The sequence below is a fragment of the Thermobia domestica genome, chromosome 8, assembly GCF_964235325.1.
Source record: "Thermobia domestica chromosome 8, izTheDome1.hap1.1, whole genome shotgun sequence".
Taxonomy (NCBI): Eukaryota; Metazoa; Arthropoda; class Insecta; order Zygentoma; family Lepismatidae; genus Thermobia; species Thermobia domestica.
Window position 1 is genome coordinate 213,961,183 of NC_137461.1, and position 23,173 is coordinate 213,984,355.

Here is a 23,173-nt window from a genome sequence, read left to right on the forward strand (position 1 = left end):
CTCTTACGAAATAAATTCAGAAATAACGATGCATTAAGTAAAATATTCGTTAAAATGAAAACATTATTTGGAGTTGTAGAAATCACAGATATGCGCATTAATGTTTTGCTTCCAAGGTCAGTGTTCTTTATAAGTTAAGTGTTCAAATGTGATTAATAGGCTGAACAAAATTGACTAACTGCTAATGGACAGTAATAGGCTAATAAATTTCTAAAACACTCTTTGAATCATACAGAAAAAATTGTAGCCTGTGATGAAGGATCAGATATCTAAAATAGGATTACTGATAGAAGAATAATGAAGTAGGCTACTAATGAACTAAAATAATAAATATAGCAAACCATTCTAATTAATAAATCTAATAACTCTTATTAGCAAGACATGATCTATTTCCCAAACCAATTTCATTAACTTATTACTTAATTTTCAATAAAAAAAAAAAATTAAAAATTTTTGATAATTTATTTCACACTATGTGATACTCCCGAACACTCCGGGGTAATGACATATATTCCCCCATGAGATGCCATTTTATTGTTAAAGTTAGAACTATTTGTTGACTGCATGCAGGCTAGTAAGATTACGAAGAACTAATGCTCAAATATGGAGGAATATATAGCCTCATCTGTAGCAATATAGGTAAGATTAGAGCCAACGTACCTTGCCCAGATTGTTGAATCAATGTTATAAGTGAATCAACAAAACGTCTTCTTCCTGACAATCCACTCAACTGACTGTTACCAAATTTATGTCACATTTTTCTAGGTCTCTCCGCTAGCCTGCAGCAAAATCGTTTGTTTTCTAACAAGCTTCCTTGGGCGTAAACTTGGGTGTTCGGCATTACCTCATTGTTCGCGAATACCCGGTTTCCCCTAACTTTCTAAATACAAGGAATATAATGTTATATAAAATAAATAATATTGTAGTTTTATCACAGTGTTTGCTGAAATGCCATGCAATGAGTATTTAACTAGGCATACTTTTTACTTTTTCTTTAAATACAAATTCATAAGTTTATTCGAGCTACATCAAATAGCTATCATCGTATGCAAAGTATTGTCCCTTGGTACATAAAAATTCGTGTCCCTTCGTACTTGGATCGCAATATTTATAAATTAAAGTAAATTTAACAAAAGGAGTGCATAATAAATTAAAGTGACTAGAATGTAGAAGCAATACATAGGTATCTTAAATGTGCTGGAACATTTGCTTGTTACTTCCACTTAACGCGCCAGCAAGAAAAACTCTTCGAATGTCAGCAAGAAAAAAAGAAATACTTTGATATACAAAAAACATATATTGCCTCCCAATTCACTTATTTCTCTCTATATGCAATTACTTTGTTACCCAAATGAAGTATAGAAAACTGAATTCAGTGATAGGAAGACAACATTGGTACGAAATTCAGGAGAGTTGTAGATGTCATGTCTCCTGGTACATTGTATCCCTGGAACACACGACTTCCCCTACTTTACCTATATTCACAGAAAAAATTAAACAACTAGATTCTTTTTATAAGAAAGAAAAGAATACAGATATAGCATAAGTTCAAATCTTTAAGCAACATTAATAATTTCATTGTTAAAGAAAGTATAGTTTTATTAAGAAAGTGCACAAATGTCTGTCAAGTTGCATGTGGTCCAGATCGGATGGAGTTTCCATAAGTGCGCCCTGCTACAGACAAAACACAATCGTTTTTAAAAAATAAGATTTTTTCACTATCCGATGGACCCCTCCATGGATGCCCCCTGGCTGTAACTATATTTTCCGACTTTCCCTACTTTATAACTGTCTAACTACTAACGATGCAACAAGAACAGTACGCTAGGATGCTCATATGTAATTCAGGAATATACAAGACGTATATGCTGTGCTGCAAAACGCATACAAGCTTTCTCCTCATATCTATTCCGTCTATCAATATAAAATTAGGTATAGTCATTTCTTATTCCCCATAGTATTTTTCGAGATACATTTGAATTGAATGCTTTTACCCGGGGCCACTCCAGAGGGGACCAAAGTTGATGGGAGGGATTTCTGAAGTGAATTTTCCCCACATTCTTCCAATTTTCCCTGTTCAAGTACGTTTGGAGCCCAATACATAGCACCTCTGGAAAGCTTGTTTCATGCTAAAGAAAATGAACTATAAACCATGACTTTCCAATGAACAGTTTTGATGTAATAGCTACTGTATTTCACTGCGAGTCTACGATTTTCTTTATACTAACAGGATTAATGAGCTCCAGGGACTTACTTCGTTGTCCATGGCACCTAATTTTCTGTGCAAAGATATGTGCATACATATTTTTGTTATAATTACATGGGTGCATGGGGAGATATTCAAAATTAACAAGAAATTGGCTACTTACCAATAATCCTCCTTTGAAAAATTTAAAGGTTTTGACGTTTCGGAACTCTCAGCTGGTTCCTTCCTCAGTGGCAAGGTAAAAAGGATTAATACGGAAAGGAGAAAAAAGGAGTAAAACCAGAAATACATGTATGACGTCAGCCTTCTCCGAACTTCTTGTGCCACCTGTCCAACTGGGATTTGACCAAAGAGTCATCACCAAAGACCTCCTGAATCATCTGATAAATGTCGCCTGGAGTCTCCCCAGTTTGAGGCAAAATTTGATAGCTTATCGCTTCTACAGAGATTTCTTCTTTGCGACTTCGACGACACTTCCAGAGAGGAGTTTTCTCTATTGCGTGCCCTGATGCTCTGGGAACACGGAGCCAACTGCCGTGCGGTGCGCTGTGTTCCCAAAGCCCTCCACACACTACATCTGGCGACGGAAAGTAGCGTTAGAAAATAATTTCATGCATTACTTCTGTGACGAATCCTGTATGAAACTAAGGAAGTAAACTTTACATTGTTAAAATTGCCAAGTGATTGTCATTATTTACAATTAAAAGGAATCTATTGATAGTTCTATTGTTTTTCTAAATACGTATTATACGATTATAAACGCCCTTGAAGAATTTTAGCCCTACATTTTGAACAAATGCGGTGCTTATATTAAAATAAATACGGCAGTTATTCTTACTATAGAGATTTTTAAACTTTCTACACCAGAAAAAAAAAAAAAAAGAAGGTTGAAATAATTCATTAAAATTCTCAGGAGTTATTTACGCTTAATAATGTGAACAGGAACCTATTATAGAAATATGCGTCGTAAATTGTTTTAATACAAAATATACGTAAACATAATAATTGAGAATATAATTGAACATAATTGAGAATAACATTAAAAAATCTAGCTATGAAAAACACGTCAGATATCTGGATTGACGATTTCACAGCTGATTCCCATGCATGTCACAAAAATATATGCACCGAAGAGGAAATCGTTTACGTAAGAATTCAGCAGTTACAATGGTGAATTATCTCCAAGTCATAACCAGGAACAGTTTTTTTTTTTTTTTCATCCTAGTCGGAAATTTCTCTCTTTTTCTCTCTCTCTCTCTCTCTCTCGTGTTTAGAATTAGAAAGTAATATGCCTTGAGAGCGAAAGGAGGAGGGAGGATATATTTGGTTGAAGAAAATTGGTATCCAAATTCATTCTTCAGACCACTATACGCTCTTGCATTTATTTTCGCTCCACCTTGAATAATTTCTTCTTAAGGTGCACTATTCATCAAACCAGGGTGTCTATCGATCACGAATGTCACGAAATTTAGCTTTTGGGTCACGATTTTTTTTTTAACTGCAAATGTAAGTACAGATTGAAAAATTTTATTTTATAAAACATCAAAAATCAACACCAAAAATGTCTATGGTCGGCTTTAGACGCTACCAAATCGCAAGCAAAGTTCGTTTGTATCGCATGGGTGAAAATTCGGCCTAATTCGCACCCAAATGCGCTCTTGAAAATGTTTGGAAATTTTATGATTTGATAAAGCAAAGGTTATTACGAAAAAGTCAGAAATTTCATTGTGGAATTTTAGTAGACACCCTACAAACTAATCTTAAAATAAGAACATGAAAATTGTTAAAAGAGAAAACATTGTTTGAAATACAAAATGAAGACCAGTTGCTATTTTTGAAAAGTAAATAGAGTAGAGAGCATTTTAGAATAATGATCGGTGATTATTTTTATTTATTTATTTATTTTTCTTACACTGGCCAACAAAATTCAGTTTTGATTTCTTTTCGGGAAACTAGGTGTATTTGATAGTTTCCGAGCTGCTGGAAACTAATCTGAGCGTAGTTTTCTCCTGCATTCTCTAACTTGAAAATAATCCCAGTATTACGGGTTGATATATAAAGTCGCGGCCACCGTTAAGCGACCCTTACCCATACCCTTCGTAAGAAACAGCTCCTTCCACAAGCATGACCACAAGTGACCACAAAAGTGTTTTCTGCACGTGCTGAGGGACAAGGTTGTCACATTTTTTGTTGAAAATGTCTGGACACCATATGTTCTTTCTTCTAGAGAGAACCATTGAGAAAACCGTAGTAGAAACGTATTGACTCGTGAATAGTGTAATAAAAAGTGATCTAAGAAAAATGTTATGATCGAGTGCGAACAAAATTCAAATAGGGCGAAAATACCAAAACTGAACACGAATTATTTATGAGTTTTTAAAAAGATATATACACTATTATATTTAAAAAATTAAAAAAGATTATATCTAAAGTGACTTACTCATCAATACCTTACTCAAACTATTATAGATACAAACATGGATTTGTACAAAATATTCCTTTGTCAAAAGGCAAGGGCTAATAAAACAATTTTAAAGATATATGTCCTATAGGAGACAGAGAGTTCATTTTTTTTTCTTTTTTTTTTTTACTAAAAATAGAATATATATCATAAATTCTTTAAGTTAAGAAGATGGAACTAAGGGATAAATTCTTCATTAAAATTAACAGAAAACACGTTTCAATGATTGCAAAAACTTCGCTCCTATAGGGGGAAAGAGGGGGTTTCTATTAATATTCAAATTTCCGATTATTTGTTTAGAAAATGCCGAATGTGAGGATTCGCTTAAGAAGGCGTAAAATTCAGCACATACACTTCTCATTAAAAAAAAATTACAGGCCGCGCCCTCGGATTTTCTTTCTTTCTTTTTTAAAATCTGTTCCTGAGAAGGGGAAATGGGGTCAATTTCTATAATATTATAATTTTAGTTTTACTAAAGAAATATCCTCAGGTAATTAGAAACAAAGATTAGTGAAAAATGTCAGCAAAATTGCAAATTTGATTAGCGCTCGGTTGATAAATCTGTCAGTACCGAAACTTAAAATAAAATTGAAAACAAGCTGTTGAGAATGATATCTGTAAATACTTTACTTTTGTATTGAAATCAATGTAATTCAATTGAGTGCAAGTATCTTACATGAAAACGTATCCTAAGGTTAGTGACGTGGGCTGGGTCTATGGTTTCATCATTGAAGCCAATAAACTGGTGATATTAAATAAATGTTGTTTAGAATTATTTTATATTATTCCAATATGTGATCTTTGATTAAAGTAAGGTCACTGGTTTGGGACGCGCAAAAACTATTTAACTCAGCCTTGACTAGTGTTGTCCACGAGAGGAGACGTCTTGTTAAGGTTGAAGAAGTCTCGTCTTGTCTCGATTCTCAAATAATTCTTTATCCTCTCTTTCGAAAATGTTCTCGTTTTTTAAGTAATTTTATATCCTTGACTTTTGAGAGTAATGTACGCCAATTTTTGCACTTAGTAATAAGAAAATTAAATGCTTTGTGGGGATAAGTGTTGAATAATTAGCATTAATTAAAAAAAGATACATATCGCCCGGATTTCTTAACCAATATTCATATCGAAACCAGACCCTAGCTAGGGGTAGCTAGGGTTTGAGCCCCTTTCGACCGACCACCTTCAGCCCCCTGAAACTTTCATGTTTTGCTTCCTCTGCTTTGCTTCACTTCCAAGTACATGATTCTTTTATTTGTTACTTAGACTTTTCTGGCCAGAAGGACTAGGTTGCTTATCATCTGGTACCGCCGAAAGAAATTAGACATTTCCAATCAGCAAGAAAATACGTAGACACCACCAGCATACTACAATCTCTTCGAACAAAATCTCAAGGGAAAGTAGAAAACTAAAACTTACCAACTGACAACCATGAAAAACATTGATGGTCATAAACAGTAAATTGAAACGTTCTATAAGGAATGAAAATTTTTGAGAAAGCATTCCAAGCTAAGATTTTTACTTCCTTCTCTTCGTTTCTTTAATTTGCAAAACAATACAAAAAACGTTTTAACTTTTAACTTCTTTTTGTGTTGTTACTCAGTCGTGGATGAAGCCGTAAGACATACTGTCTTTCTTTCTTTCTTTCTTCTATATATATAAACTTCAAAACAAATCATGCTTAAATTTACAAATATGATTCATTTTATTATGGCTTGCAAAAATCGGAAAACTATAAAGGGGGGAAAGAAAAATCACCCTACTACCTGCCTTTAGTTGTAAACTATAGCGCCAAAAGTTAGGCTCTTGCAGAAATTGAGAATAAATATTTACCTTTTAAGTGCGTAAATTTTTCCCTTTCCATACTTTTTTTTCCTTTAAAAAAATGTCATCCTGAAGAAAATAGAATCCGTTTTTAAAAAATGAGATACTTCGTTAGCTCATTTTCCCTACAGATCTTTTATGGGCAATAAATAAACATATCACTTTATCGAAAACTTTCGAATACTAACATAATGCAAGTTGTGTCTAGGTTGAACTAAAAAATAAGTTTTTTTTTTTACTTCTGCTGTTCCCATATGACAATCTGGAATGGAAACCTTCAAAACAGAGAGGAACCAGTTCATTCAGTTTAGAAATCTGGCATCATTGAGTCCTTCGCGACCTCCAGTGCAGTTTGCGGTTACTTAGCCACAGGGGGTAGAGGAAAGTCTTCCTTCTTCCAGGAAAAATAGTCTCTTATCCATGGCCCCGACTTTATATATATATATATATGTGTGTGTGTGTGTGTGTGTAACGGATTTTATATGTTTATAGAATTTCAAACCACAAGTTTCATGTATTTTGTGGGAAATGTGCAAGGAATGATGGGAAATTTGTGGGACTGTTTACTGGTTTAAATTCATTCCGGGTAATGTAGGCTTCGATTAAAACGTAAGATATCCATTAGTGTATCTTACAATTGGAATAGACCTTTGAATTTGTAAAGCTGAATTGAAAAATTAAATTAAAAATTAGATGTTAGTGATCACACATAAAAACAAAAATTATTATATTACATTATCACTAATGAAACGAAACATATTTTAGAGATGATGTTGAAAATGTCCGCCTTGTTCCTGCAGGCAAACTCAACACACCATTCCTTGTTGTTGGCTGTCAAACGAAATATTTCCACCTAACTATTGTTTGCAATTTCAGATGTAATGTTTTGCTTCAACTTTTCTGGGGTGGTTAAGTTATTTCTATATATACTCCTCTTTAGGTAGCCGTGTAGAAAGAAGTCAGATGTAGTCAATTCCGGCTACAACCCCTCGGAGGCGACGATCCCTTTGATAACCTAATTCCTTAAAATAAATAAATAAACTAGGGTCAACTCTCATGAAATGTATGGCATGGTGCCCCATCCTGTTGATAATAACTGCGTTCGAATTCAGTATTGCGCAGCCTTTCAGCAACGCGTAAGATACACTGATGGTGTGGCAGTATTTTGGTTATTCTACACTGAATGCATTTCGCTACTTTCACTATTGAAATGTAGGCGGGTGGGTAAGTGATAATAGTGCTTACAGGAAATTAAAAAAAAAAAAAAAAAAACTAAGATATCATGCATAACTAGGAATTTATATATATGTTTCAAGTAGATATCACTACACACTTACGACAATTATCGATTATTCATTTTAATCGAACGATTTTATATTTAATTAAGGCCCTTCAGACTTGTGCGCGGTTCACATTCGCGTAATTTTTTAGAGGGAAAAACCCCTATTTCTGCTATACTTATCTGCTGTAATTGTCCGTATCCAGCCTGTTTTCAGGTTTAAAAAAAAAAAAAAAAACTTTTAATGAGCTTCATTGTACTTGAAGAAAATTAATTTTTTATTTAACTGTTTTTTAAATTATTTTAATTGACAATTTAGGAATTTCCTTCATTGAGACGTCAACAACTTTGATGTAACAAACTTCTTTCACCGTCGTCTATCAGAGACTGAATTCACTGTTGCCAGTCCCTCCTCAGTGAGGTGCTCCCAGCCACCAACGCAACACAATGGATAACGTAATAGTTAAAAATAGCCATGAAGCACTATGGTTAAGAATGCAGAGGGAGTAGATTTCCTCTTTGGGTTACATTTTATACCCATATTTGGAGAAGTGAAAGGAATTTCTGCTTCGCAAAGACGCACATATACATATACACTTTTGTCTGTTTGCGAAGAGAAATTTCTCAGAGCTGCCTTTGTACGAGGTTCACTTAGAAAGTTAAAATTTTCTCCATTAATATTCAGTGAGCTGGTCCTTATGGTTACAATGGATGTCTGCTGTTTTTATTGAGGCTTGCCTATATTAGACAGGATGAATTTAAATCAGTAAACATAGTCCCATAAATATTCCATCCTGATCATTTGTCACAAACCACATAAAAAATGGACTTAGAAATTCTATAAACAAGTGAATTCCATTAGTTTTTTTCTTTTCTTTTTTTTTAAAAAAAAAACAGAGACCCTGTAGTATTAGCCCTTCAAAAATTATGGTTTTGTTAAACGGAAATTGTAATCTTTTACTTAGTAAGCTTCTGCTTCTACACTAATTGCCATCATCATTGTTTTTGTGGAGGAAGCAAACTGACGCATGATTACAAATATTCACTTAAATAATCTTGGTATGTGTCTGTTTTTTAATAATTGCCGAAATTTTCAGTGGGAACTCTCATCTTATTCAGTGGCGTTTTCTTAAAGCATCTACAGCAAACTCATCACATTACATAGCATTCATCGTTCTAGTGTAGAAATATCAAAGCAAAAACGTTTATTGTAATAAAATATATGCAAATTCTTTCATATTATCAGCAACAAAAAATGCACTCAAAAATTTGAAGGTTCACAGGACCAACGGTAAAAGCTAACATGTGGAAACTGAAGCATCTAAAATGTGAAAAGTGATTCTTCGTTTCTGTGACCATTTATTGATTACGCGTGTATTTGAATAAAAACGTATGTTGTTGGAAGAGATGTAATTGCTCGGAAAAAGAACTCACGTCTTGTAAAATTTTAGACTTTTTTGAGCATTTCAACTTTAATGAAGAAATAATGTTATGCTTACCTTGATTTTAACATAGAAAAGCATTTAATAACTATATTTTGAAGAAACGATCATGGGAAGCTTTATAATCAAGGATACAGTCACTTGATGAGAAAGAAAAAGCAAGCCAATAGACAGAATGGTTTGTAGAGCTACTAGTGAGTCATGTTCTATGAAAAAAGTTTTAGTAGTGAAAATTTTTATAATTTTAGCAATAATGGTTCTGAAAATGTAGCAGTTAGATGTGGCACAAAATTGTCATTCGAGCGGGAGAAGATATACCCAAATTTCTCATTTCGAATATGTTGACACGATGTAACTTTAAAAAGAGAATAAATTCTATAAATAATAAACTTTTGCGTCGCTAAACTGTCATCATACCTAAAGTGACCGTTTATGGCTGTAATTCTGTAAACTGAACTTACATTAAGTTTTAATAGAATACGTGAAACTCGCAGTGAAGTTTTACCGAAACGGAGAACGAAATGTAAGCCAAATTCTACAGCAAAATAAAAGTGGGTTTGTGTGTTGTTTCGTTTTTGATACGGTTTTCTTGTGTGCCAGTTTGAGTTCAGGCAACTTGTAAACCACATACGAAGATGAACTTTCAGGTAAAGTGGTTAGACAACCAACATGACTATTCTGGTATGCTGGTTGCATAACTTACTTGCTAAACACTTATGAAAGGTCCATTTGAAAATCAATATAAAAGATGGAACTGAACTCATTAGGAATTAGGTTTCTAACCTTTCGGCACCTATGGCCATGTTAACCCGTTACACATATGAGGGATGACGTCCCTCGGCGATCACCTTCCTGGGGAGTTGGAGAGGAAGGAAGGAAGCGACCTGGAACCATTATGTTATGTAACATCCCAGTATTTGCCTGATATGAATGAGGAAAAACCCAGGAAAACATCACTCAAAATGGCTGGCCTGAAAAAGCTGTTAAACCTTTCTGACTGTCTCCACCGGGAATCAAACCTGGGACCACTCACAACAAAGGCGTGAGAGCGACTACGCTACACGTTGTCACTACATAGAACTCGTAAATAATGAATGGTGTAAAGACACTTTTTCGGTTATTTAAATCACTATAGTAAAAGAAAGGTGTTACTTGACTGAGAGAATTATAAAAAGTCATAAAAGCGAAAATTTCCGTTGTTTTCCAAAACAAGGAAAACGTCCGTCTCTAAAAAGCTGGTTTCTTTTGTAATTCCTAGATACTGGTTCCTCGGGTAAATAAGTTTGTGGTGGATAACATCGTGTTTTTCCGGAGTACTCCCGTTTCCTCCCATATTATCATTCCACCAATTCTTCCATCATAATTCACTTGCCTTAATCATCCGTCTGCCTTACCCTAAAAGGTATAATCGCGGGGCGTAATCTGAAAGATTTAATTTCTAGTTGCTGGTAGAACTACATACGTATTTCTGTTTGTATTTTCAAATAGATAAAACGTTATGTATTTTCAAATAGATAAAACGTTATGTATTTTCAAATAGATAAAACGTTAATGTTCCTAAATTATTGTTAATTAACTCCTTGTTAAAGACAAAAAATTCCTCTCTTTGCTGGTTACTCCGGAAAGAAGTATCCAAGAAATGCCTATGTCGTATTGAATCACTTGATGCCTGCCCAAAAAAAATTTATCTTTGCTCCAACCTTATAAAAACACTTTCTTCCAAAATGTCTTATTTGCCTGTGCCCTCATCTTAACATTTCCAGAAGAACCAACAAAATGCCTTCGAGCACTTGATAAAATACTTTTGTACTCGGATCAAAATTAGAAACTAGTTGACAGTTCAATACCACGTGGAAATTTGTGTTGAGAACGGAAGCTACGTCACAGGATTACTAAGGTTACCGAGAAAGAGTCAGTCAAGCGTCGTTTGTGGTAGTTACAAGAGGAAGGTTTTTGTAGAATGAGACTACATTACAGTATTTCCGCATTCTAAAATATGTTCAGAAGTTTTTTTCAACCGAAGTGAAGTAGTCAAAGTAGACGCCTCAACGTAATGCTCATGGCGTGGCAACACGACAACATACGCTTCTGCAAATGTTAGTTAATTTCTTATTTTGCTCAGAGTATAATCTGCGTTATTTCTCTTGTACTGCTATACTTTTGAGTCTGCAAGAGGTATATCTTTACTCCAACGTTCAAAAAGTCATGTCGCTGCCAAATTGAAATGCAATTTGAAAAATGGAAAAATGCTAGCAATTTTTAGCTTCCGAATTAAGATGGGAGGACATATATACAAAAGCTTGTTCGCTTTATACCTGACCATTTTTGATAGGTATAAAGCGAGACCGCGCCGCCACCACCAATCGTGTTTATTGGACCCCCAGCATTGCAAGCCTCGGCGCAGAACAGGCATGGGAATTTTGTGCCACTTCTCCCTACAAGCTTTCCATAGACCATCCAGAGTGCTCGGGCGACGATGTGGAAAATGTCGTTTCAATAGTCCGAATGCTCACAAGTCCATTGAACTGACATTTGGGCTTTTCACAGGAATGTCTTCAAACGGAATAACAGGAATTCCTGATTCCCCTGCCATTTCCTGATAAAAACATGGTGGTGTTCTGGCTGTATGACTCGAATCCTTGTCCGTATGAATCATTAGCTGGTGCGCGTACATTCTATACAATTGTGGGATGTCTCTCAAATAGATAGATGTTAGAATGGATTCTTGGTATTATTTTGCATTCACCTTCAGTTTTTTGTCCACTGTGTGTATCATGAACTTACTCTCATATACGAATCCCGTAATAACCATAAAGCCACCAGGCAGATTTTCTCTGCACTGACGAACAAAGTTGCTACAACCCTTGCCGTCAGTGTCACGATATGTGATCGCCCGAATGTGACCTCCAGCAGAGAGATGGATGGATATATGTCTCTATACATATGTCCATCCATTGTGACAACTTTATTCCATATGGAACCCTCCAGGTACTTTTCAAATAATATCCTGCAGTTCGTCTTACGTTCGGTAATGTGACGCGGTAGCTGGTAGTATACATGGCCTTCACCCTGAGGCAGTTGCACATTGTTCTGTTCACAGTTGACGGTGCAAGGTGGAATCTGTGGCCCATATTACGTTGAGTGGGGGAATTTTCTTGGCACCCACTCAATCAAGGGATCCCCTCCCCAGCATTACGGGTGTCAGTTTGCTTACAGGCCTTCTGGTGATTTTCGTGGGTGAATGTTCATCATGGAGACCCTGTTGTGTGTAACAATAGCTTTTGCAGTCGTCACTACGAGTGTTAACCCATTCTTCCGACACTGTTTCACAATGCGTATTACAAAGACTTAGCGTGAAAAAGGCCATTACGTAACCGGTTGATTTTCAGCGCCGTTTAATAACATTCACGCACCTACAAGGTTAGACACAACACTGCTCCCACCAGCAAACGCCTGGTTCCAGCATGATACACCAGGTGGCAGCACCGAATCGAAGATGGTCGGATACACAGCAAACATCCTTCTGTAGAATTAATGCTGCTACATTAGTACATGTTTTGTTACCAATAATAGTTTAAAGTAAATAATACAGGAAAAGAAGTGATATTTGAAGACGTTTGTCCGTCCTCGGCTAAACTTTAATAAGACGTATATGTTGGCAATTTTCTTTTTTTTTTTTCTTTCTTTCTTTTTTTTAATTACATATCAGTGTTTCATTTTGCAGCGACGTAACTTCTTTGCAAGTTGAAGCAGAAATATACTTTTTGTAAGTTCAACATATTATAGATCATAAACGGAAAACAACACATATTAGAAGCTTTTTATTGAGAGCTCGAATATGACTTAGGTATTTTGTTGGTTCTTCTAAAAATGTTAAATAAAATGCTGAATTAGTAGTTTTATGGACATTAATACTGACTTCCATTGAAGTTTAATAGAACATATCACAATTATATACATAGTATGTAAAACGTGTGTATTTTAAACGTTTAAAATTACACATCTTTGCTTGATCTGGAAGAAAGCTTTGTTCATACGGTTGAACGAAAAATAAATTTCCTTCGGGTAAGTATCGAGTGATTGAATACATAGGCATTACTTCTTTCCAGAACGAGCAATAACAAGAGCAGTCGTTGTCTTTAAGAAATAGTTTATTAATAGTAACTTACAAATATTAACATTCTTATCTAATTGAGGATACGAATAGAAATACATTGTTCTACCACAGCAACATATGGTTTTACTAAAATCCATGCGTAGTCGACAAATGTTGACAGAAATGTAGCAGCGGTTTTCCGTTTTCATATTTTGGATGCTTCTGTAAGTATATTTTCACCATTACTATTAATTCTGTAAAAGTTCAAGTTTTTAAGAGTGCAACTGTTGTTGTTGGTAATATGTGTATACTTGGAAGTATATGTGTATACTTTATTACAAGGAAAAACTTTTTTGTTTTGATATTTCTATACTACAATAACGGATATCCTGTGATGTGATGAGTTTGCTGTAGATGCTTTAAGAAAACGCAGCTGATGAAGATGGGAATTCCTTTGAAATTTTCAGCTAATGCTTAATAATAGACTATGTCAAGGTTAGTCCAAGTAAATATTAATACTTTGCATTAACCACCGAGCTGTCATGAATTTCTTATCCCTGCACAATGTAAAAAGTCAGCAGAGTTGGCGGTAGATATCTTTACGTTGTTCCTTTTTGATGCTTGAAAATTAAACTCACATTTCTGACTGCCTGTGACGAATGTGCCTTGAATCTAAGTTGAAATGGAGGAGGAGTGCTGTTTCTGTACTAAAGACGAGAAACATCCTTGGAGCATAAATATTGTTCACAAACATTCGTGTACTTACAATAAGAGACTAGAATGATTTCATTATATACTGCTGAACTCTTCGCAGGAGAAATAATAATAATAATACATAATGATAGTTCCTATCAATTAAGAAAAATGATTTTGTGTAAGAAAACCTCATCCATCCTTGTGAGTATCTGTAATCTTAACCTTTGTAATATGTACAGTAATTCTAACCAGGGTCGTGTTAAAGATGTGAAAGAAACGTTTCCCTCAAAATGCTTCAAAGTTGATAATTTCGTACGGAATTTTTGATAAGTTGATGACTTTGCTTTAAGGGAAAAGGGATCAGTTGTTCATTGCTTTTTAGAGGTTCGTGTGTTACATATTTGCCATATCATGATTATTTCACTGAAGCGTCCTCTGTAAACAAATACTAATCCCTTCCATTTACCTATAACTCCTGATTGTGCCAAGAACTACGAAAAGTTGTCAGAACATATCTTCAATGAAATGGCGATAGGGATACAAGAAACTCTCTCAATTGCCTGTTACTGTAAATCACTTTTTGTCGTTATATTTTTATTGTTTTTCAGGTTACTAACTATACGTATGGATTGGTATACCATATTGTATAAACTGTCATGTGATTTATTCATATTCAACCGCTTTTTACTGTCACTGCAAACACGAATTTCAGAGAAAAGTATGCATTTAAACTATGTTGTTAAAATTATATTCTTAAAATACGAAGTTTAGACCAAAAGTAATGTTTTTCTAGCCTCATCTTCTCACAAATTGAAATTTCTTTTAATAAGGATTCTCTTAAAGTTTGATCTTTGGAGTAACTTTATTATTTCATCTCCACCTCATTCATCAATATAGTTAGTATGGAGTTCCTTAAGTTAACGATTTTACAATGCCAAACTTAAATACAATAAAATAGAAACATACACACCTCTGACTCCGTGCGAGCACTCTTCTTCTCACACTCGCGCTACATGTCATATCTCGCCGTTGTGTCGTTACTTTACTTCATTACGCTTATTTGTGTATATGAAACTAAGACAGTCATGAAATTGGATATTTCCGATTTAGGACAATATGATATGTTGTGGATTTTATTTGATTTGAGTGTAGCGCTCCTTTCAGTAGCGAGTCTATCAGATGTGAACCTCCAGCTTAACGTGGGATCCGAACCACATGAGCTTGTGTTGGGAATCGAACTCGGGTCTTCCGCCCCAAAGGAACTATCCACACAGCAACGAAGGAGCTTATGTAATGTTTGTAAGTAATATATCGATCTAAAAGATATCGTCTTATAAGATGTCAATAATTACATAGATACGAAGTAAAATTGTAGTTTAAAGGATAACTAACCGCAGAAATGAAATCCATTCATGTACAGCACACCGCACATTCAAGTAATAGAAAGAAAATGCTTCGGTAAAATTCATACTTTTGAAATAAAATATATGAAGTGTCATGAGGCGCACGTTATCTCTGTTACGTTAACAAATAATATTTTATCTACAGAGAAGTTTTAAAAAAGCGTATTTTCTCATATGCATCTTTCACCTATAGTAGGGTCTTCTAATGCAAGATTTTTCGCTTTATTTTGATTGATTTTATGAGCACAAGGAGCTATCCAGAATTTTCGAGACAGCATTCATCATTTGTCAACTAATTTTGGATCAGTGTATAAAATGGATTACAGCAAGGTGTTGCTATATCTGAATTTTAGCTTTTAATTGTTTATGCTGTTTGTGCTTACAGCGATTTTAACAACACTTTCGGATTACGAAATGAGAAGTGTTACGATATATGCGTTGAATATACAGCCATGGCCATAGCGCATGACGCTCCTTCATAGTTTCCAGAGTTTACGCTAGCCTATATTTTCCAAAAACTCAAAATCGAAGGACGATGTTTTCAAACCACTGAGAAGATCCACCTAAATTTACAAGTAGGGCTTAACCGCTTTTCGGAGAACAATTTCACAGAAAATTTATGGGTTGTTGGAACTGCAAGAGGTAAATGCGGCCACTAAAATCTACATAAGTTATTTATTTTGTATAAATCAGTCCCGAAAATGTTGGATAGCGTCTCATATAATATTCTTGAATGCAAAGTAGAAATCTTCCTTCTTACTCGAATTAATGCTTCTATATGTTTGTTTTACAGAAATTCACCATAAATCTCCAGTGAAAGCTGTGAGGTCTTTGCTAAAAGAGGGAGGTGGTACGACGCGAAGTGGTGCTGCAAATGAAAAAACTGCATCTTGTGGATCGAACAGCAGTGATGATGATGATGATTGCATCGAGTCTAAAAGAAAAAAGTCAAAAACCGAAAATCCTAAAAAGAAATCCGATGAAAGTATAATGCGAAAGATTAAAACTGTAGTAGACAATTCCGATTCAGAAACCGATTTTGAAGACGAGTATTTAACCTCTAATACCAGGTTGAATGCTGTGTCCGCTGATGGGAAACAGACTGTTACTTCTGGTGGTGAAACCAGTGCCACAAGTGATCCAGTTTCTGTCACTGCCAGTACTAGTCGTGAAACGAGCAGCATCAATGAAGTGACAGGAAAGTGTTTGGAGTCGTGTGGGAATAATAAGACAGGCGCTACTAGTGATGAAACTACGAACATAATGGGACAGGGAAATTTAAAAGTAAAAAATAGTGAAATTGGCATAAACAGTGTTATGTCGGCTGAAGAACAAAGAAGAATAGAAGAAATGATAAAACAAGAACAAGCTGATTATGAATTAGCGTGTAAACTACAAAGAGAACTCAATCGCGAGGCTTTTGTCGTAAAACGTCATAAAGGAACTGCGCAATTTTACGAACTTCGAAGTCAGTTCTGCAAGAATCCAAGCCAAAAATCTAGACAAAGAACTTTAGAAGAAACGTTTCGTTATAAAAGATAAGTTGATACTCATTATTAGATAATTATACTACTAACTCTAGAATTACATTAACTACGTAATGTAATTCTACATTTAGTATTTTTACTTTTATCTCAATAGTGCATATTGAAAGATGAGTTAGACACTGGTTCTTCCACTGAAGATATTAAACAATTGTAGTTTTGCGGTTTTCAATTTCTTTTCAACGTGTAATCACAAAACATCACAAAACCATTTACCACTTTGATTTTTTCGAAGGTAATATCGTCTGATGAACTGATTATATCAATACTCATAGGGAAACAAGCATGTATCGAGATAAGAAATCAAATTATGTAAAAAATTGTAGTATGTAAATATTCTTCGCATATAAGTGCAAGTAATTAATGTAAAAATTCGTATTTGTTTTATTATGCTCTTTCTTCACATTTTTAAAAACCTTTACTTGGCATTTAAATAACAAAATTGTGACTTTAATATAGATGTAATCACTAAATCAAGCATCGCGATGTTTCATAAAATTATTATTTAAACATGACACCATCTAATTATGATAAAATCGATCCTTAAAAGTGTGTAATTCTTAACATTTCCATGTTTGATATTAATCCATTTCGATGTTATCGAGAAAACATCAAATCATATTAGTGGATGACGATTAATAATTTTCCCAGAGAACAGAGCAGTGTGGAATTCACTTTAAACTAGAGGTCTTCTTCATAATGTTTGCTGAATGGAACATAAGTAAATAAAATGACAACAAATAATAATAATAGTAATAGATTGAAAAATATAGGAAGTTATTACCTTACTGTGAAATTTAAGTAAAATATCCTTGCACTAAAGTTAGTTCACAGAATCACTGCCGACGTCCTTTCAGCAAACATTATGAAGAAGACCTGTGTGTTCACTCTTAGAGCATTCGCAAAGCAAACCCAATGGTTTCCAATAATTTAGCGATAGCTTTCTTGAGATACTCCGATTTTTAAATTCAAATACGTCTTTGTAATAAATAGTTTAAAATCTCTCGCGAAGCACTATCCTGAAAAATAAATTATAAGTCTCTTTCGCCAAATGTTTCATCAGAGTAAGGCGCGGAATATTAAGAAAAAAAACAGTAATGCCCGGTCTGGCACCTTAAAGAATAATAAAATAAGTTTAAATTTTAAAAATGTAATATAAGTAATGCTTCTATGTGTTGGTCTTAAAATTGTATCAGGATTATTGAACTCCATTATTGGAAGTCACAGATAAGAAAGGCCAGGGAATAATCTATACAAGAAAGGAAAAGTGTGTTCGCCATATAGTTGAACAAAAGTAACCTGTTTTGATAAGATTTAGGCTGAGTTCTCCGAAACTGCTCTCGGTTTCCATGCCTGTTTCCGACATAATTTCGCACCATTTTGTTATTAGCCCTTCACCATTGTATGGCTGTGTAATGCTTGTAAAAATGACGCTTTCAAGTTAAAGTTACGAATTTCTGCTCTTATTAGCAATAAAGTTTTCGCGTAAAAGCCAATTGCGTTTTGCCTGCGTTTTAGAACAATCTTTTCTTCACAGTGAATTAAAAGACTGCTAAGAACAGACGCACACAGCCATAAAGTTCCTAAGCTGTAGTATAGCCTGTGATGGACGCACACTTCTTGTACCAATATATGTATAACTAACATTCATTATCACTTCAATATGTGTTGTTGAGACATGAAACAGAATTTGTTGTAGTTTTTGAATAAACTGTAAACATATTTGCTTTTGGATTACGAAGCAAACAAATACAATTTTAATAGTTAATAAGACATTGATCTAAAGCAAGGATTCCCAGATCGGTATCGCGTGATTAGTCAGAGATACTGGAGAATTTAGGGGAGAAAAAAAAAAAATCTAATGATGGTACTCCTAGAGTCTGATTCTCTCCAGAACAATATCGTGAGCGTAAGAATGCTGGGAATCACTGATCTGATTGAAATGTTGAGTAGGTTGCAACAGAATGTCTTTAAAACAGTATCTATAGTTATTGTAGTTTCAATTCAGTAGCGTAATTTGTACCTATATGCTATTGAACTAGTGAACTTAGTTGTTGATTTAATATAAGAAAGTGATAACTCGCTACCAGCTATAGATATTAAAAACTTTATTTTTTTTATCTAATTATTTTTTGTTACACTGTATTTAACAATATATATTGTAGTTAATTTTCTTCCAATATTTTAAAACAAAACTTTTTAATATACCTTCATATCATATTTTTATCATTTCTGAATTTGTGATGTTTTCTTGTGCTGATAGTGTGCATTATATATATACTCTACTTTTTGTTTTAAAGTTTTGGTATATGCAACGACTTGCTTTTTTGTGTATTTACTACGCAAACTCTATTCTTGCATATAATATGAGAACTTAAGGCGTAGAATAGCAGTCTGAACTTACAACTATCATTGCTGCCAAACAGTCTAAGTGCAATTATTCCTTATTTGCCATGAAGATAACATTGTGTTAGTGAGAAACTTTCAGTGTATTGTAATGTAAATAAATTGAAAAGCTAGTCATGTAATATTGTCCCTTGTATCTACTGTTGGTGGAGAAAAAAAAATCGAGAGAATTTTCTCGAGACTGTTGTATAAAATGTTGAAGTTCTGTTATATTTTTTTACATGTCTGTGTTTTGTAAACCTTGTATATTTACGTGATTAAACTTAAGATAATTTAACATCAATATAGCTTTCATTGTAAATACGCCAACATTATAAATATATGTGATTATTGGATTGAAATATATTTTTTAAGTATGGAAATCCGTAGTAAGCTTCGTGTAAGGGGAGACTTAATCTGAGACTGAAATTACTTTTCTTCTATTTGCAATTATAATTTTACAGTAAATTCTTGGTACAAATTTCGTTAGCTTGGTATTTTTATTGTTACTATTACTAAAAATAATAAGATTAATAGAATGCAAAACTGGTGCGAAGAGATTACACTCAATAATGAGTTATTCACAGTTTTCGAACTTTCAGCATTGCTACCCTAGGTTTCTGTACATTTCTTGGTCTCCTTCCTTCACCAATATAAATCATTTAAAGCAAAACAAAATGTCAGCTGGAAACCAAATAAAATCTGATTGTTATTCTGAATGAATGAATGTAAAAGTAATGAAATGTGTAATTTAAACAAGGGTGCCATCATAAGTTTTAGTAAGGGAAATTGTGAAACGTTCAGCAAAATCTTTGGATACGGGTAAGTCTTAACGCAACTTCTGTAACGTATTACGTTCATTGTTTATACAGTCTTAATCAGTGTCTTGAACATGTACTATTAAACTAAGGAATGTTGTGTTGTCTTCATGTACAATTATGGATGCTTTCCGCATCACAGATTCTCAAGTGCATGGAAGGAACAAACGATGGTGGCACAGTTAAAACTAATGTCCAGTTCACCTCTGATTTGGTTACGGTAAGAGCCCTGCTTGTTTTAGAGTTGTAGAAAAAGCTATAGGAAGAATACCCTTGTTGTTCACATACGAGCAAGACGGTCGAGAGGTAACATAAATTACTAATTTATTTTTCCCGGTTCGAATGGCTTTTTTTTTTTTTTTTTTTTTTTTTTTTTTTTTTTTTTTTTTTTTTTTTTAACGTAAAAGTCAGGAAATTCTGGTATGAGTCAAGGAGTTTCCTATTTGAGAAGAATAAAATGTAATAATTAAAAATTTTAAGACGTTTTAGATGTCGAGATACTGTTTATTATCATTTTAAAATGATTCTGACATTAAAAATAATGCAGCAGTTTGCGAACAATATGTATGGTGCACTTCTGTCACAAATACCTAGACTGCCTTCCAAGGTCTAAGAAAAAGTTGAATTTAGAGCCTGCGTTCTTCGAATCTGCGTACAAGGGGAATCTATTTTCCCTATTCTGTTACAGGATAATATGCGTATTCTCTAACAGGAATGGACTATCTAAATATTGCCTTTAAGTAAATATGCAAGTGGTATGTAGAAAACAATCATAAAATGTGACAAAAAAGAAGACAATAATAGTAATTCTTCTCTGGCTGTCAGCCAGGTAAAGGTATTATCATCCGACGTTTCGAATGCAGACATCGCATTCATCTTCAGGGATTATAATGAAGAGACCGGAGACGGGAGCATGTATATATAGTGACTATTTAGGATCAGAGCTATGAATGGGGGCTTGTGATTGCCTAAGGGAAATACTGACTTCTGATTGGCTGTTGTGGCTATGAGAAATGACTTTGCTGATTGTTTTTGTTCCTGAAAAGGGCCTGCCAACTCATTGTCTCTGTTGAGACTGTTCCTTTCCCGTGAGATAGCTATGGCTTCCTTTATTTTTCTGTCCCAAAAATTGCTGCACTTGGCTACTATGGTGGTATTTGTAAAATCAATTTTGTACGCAAGCTCTAAGCTGCTAGTCCTGACATTTCGGGTTGCTGAAGTCGTATGTAGCTGTTGTTTGTTTTTGCATCATTGTTCTGTTGTACATCCAGTCTGTCCATCTCTGTCCGGTCTGCCACATTGACATGGTTTACGGTATAAGTCAGGAGTGCGCAGTGAGTAATGATCTGATATTGGCTGGAGGTTTATGAATAACTCTTATACCATGTGTGGCAAGTAATCTGCTGAGTTTCCCGGAGGCGCGACCAATGAAAGCCCGAGAATAATTACTAGAATCATGTCGCCAGGAAAAATTCAGAAGATAATAGTCAAAAACTGACATAGTGCGTGATGATAAATTCAAGTTTGTGGAGGGTACATTGTCAACAGAGCAAGCGGAGGATGCTAAAGTCAAGTGTTCTTAGTCTAGTGAATAACGCAATTGATTCGTGTAACAATATTAACTTTAACATGGATTCTAATCCTGTCTACAAAAGTGCTTTCATTTTCTCTTTATTTTATAAAGGAGTTGCATTTTACTGACAAAGAACATTCATGTTTAAACTTAAGAAATCAATATATATATTTATAATAAAAGTGAGGTTGGTCTGTGCGTGCCACAAAGGCTCCGAAATCAAGACCCGAAGCCCCATGGGAGTTGTTTCGGTATTGTAGCCCTGTATCTTCCATCCATGAAGAAGGTTTTGGTTTAGACCAGCAGGGGTCCTAGAGGGAGAAAACGCCTTAGCAACGGTGTTACTGTGCTTTAAAAAAAAAAAAGTTAAATTTTAACAACAATGCGTGCATTTCTTTATTTTCAATTCTAATGTTGCTTTTCTTCCTACAAAAATCATCATTGATCGAATATTCCAGAATGTTCTAGAATTATCAACAATCTTGGAAAACGTTACAGACTGTCAGACTGTTATAGAAGGTTCTCAAAGGTTCGAGAATGTTCTAGGATTTTCGGGATGCTCTAGAACCTTCTAGAATGTTCCAGAATGTTCGAAATTGTTGTAGAATGTGCCAGCATGTTATGTTATTTTCCTATAGGTTTGAAAATGTTCTACAATGTGCACCACTAGGAATATACATATTAAGAATACGGAGCCTCAGGTTCTTCTCAACCTATTTAATGTTTTGACAGGAAAATGGTGGGGTTATGTCTAGATGAGGGGAGCCAGACAACAAAACCTACCTTAGCCTAACCTAACCGAATCCGAGCTACTACTATTATTTGTACTACTACTAGCACTACTTACTACTACTACCAACTACTACTACTATTTGCTCTATTACTACTGCTACAACTATTAATACCAACTACTACTACTTCTACTAAAGGCTGCCTCCCATATATAAACAATTATCTCTGTGGCGCCCCTGAAGTTTAACTATTCCAGGTTGAGTATCGCCATGCGCCAACACAAAAAGGGTCTATATAGAGTAGCGACACTATTTTCACAAAGAAACGTGTTTCAGAGTTACGGTAAGAATTACTTATTCAGAAGCATAATTAACTAAAGTTATAGATTACTGAGAAACAACTTTTCTATGAGGTACATTGACAGAAAGTTAAATACATGTCAGTTTCATCTTCAAGTTACTTAATGCTCTTTGGCACCAGTGTGCTCAAATAGCACCAAAGAAAGTTAACAGGCAACGATGGACCGGAGTCTGAGCCATTACATTTATTTACAAGTTTGTTTAAAAGAAGATAATGTAAATTCTATAGACATGATTGAAAATACAATAATGGTTCCGGAATTATAACAAAGTACTTAAAATACCCGTTCTTCGCACAAGGAAAATATTTTATAGGAAATGAATTACTCTCTATAAATTTGAAATTAAATATATGCCA

At 34.4% G+C, this 23,173-nt stretch overlaps 1 protein-coding gene across 1 annotated transcript in view; it reads left to right on the plus strand.

Annotated features, from left to right (window-relative positions):
* Nucleotides 1–19,637, plus strand: part of LOC145693435 (E3 ubiquitin-protein ligase RNF169-like) — a 144,357-nt gene extending 124,720 nt beyond the window's left edge. The window contains exon 9 of the mRNA XM_081769429.1: nt 16,198–19,637. Within this exon, the coding sequence (XP_081625555.1) occupies nt 16,198–16,946 (749 nt within the window). The 3' untranslated portion in view covers nt 16,947–19,637. The remainder of the gene's footprint in view (nt 1–16,197) is intronic.
* The last annotated feature ends 3,536 nt before the right edge of the window (nt 19,638–23,173 follow it).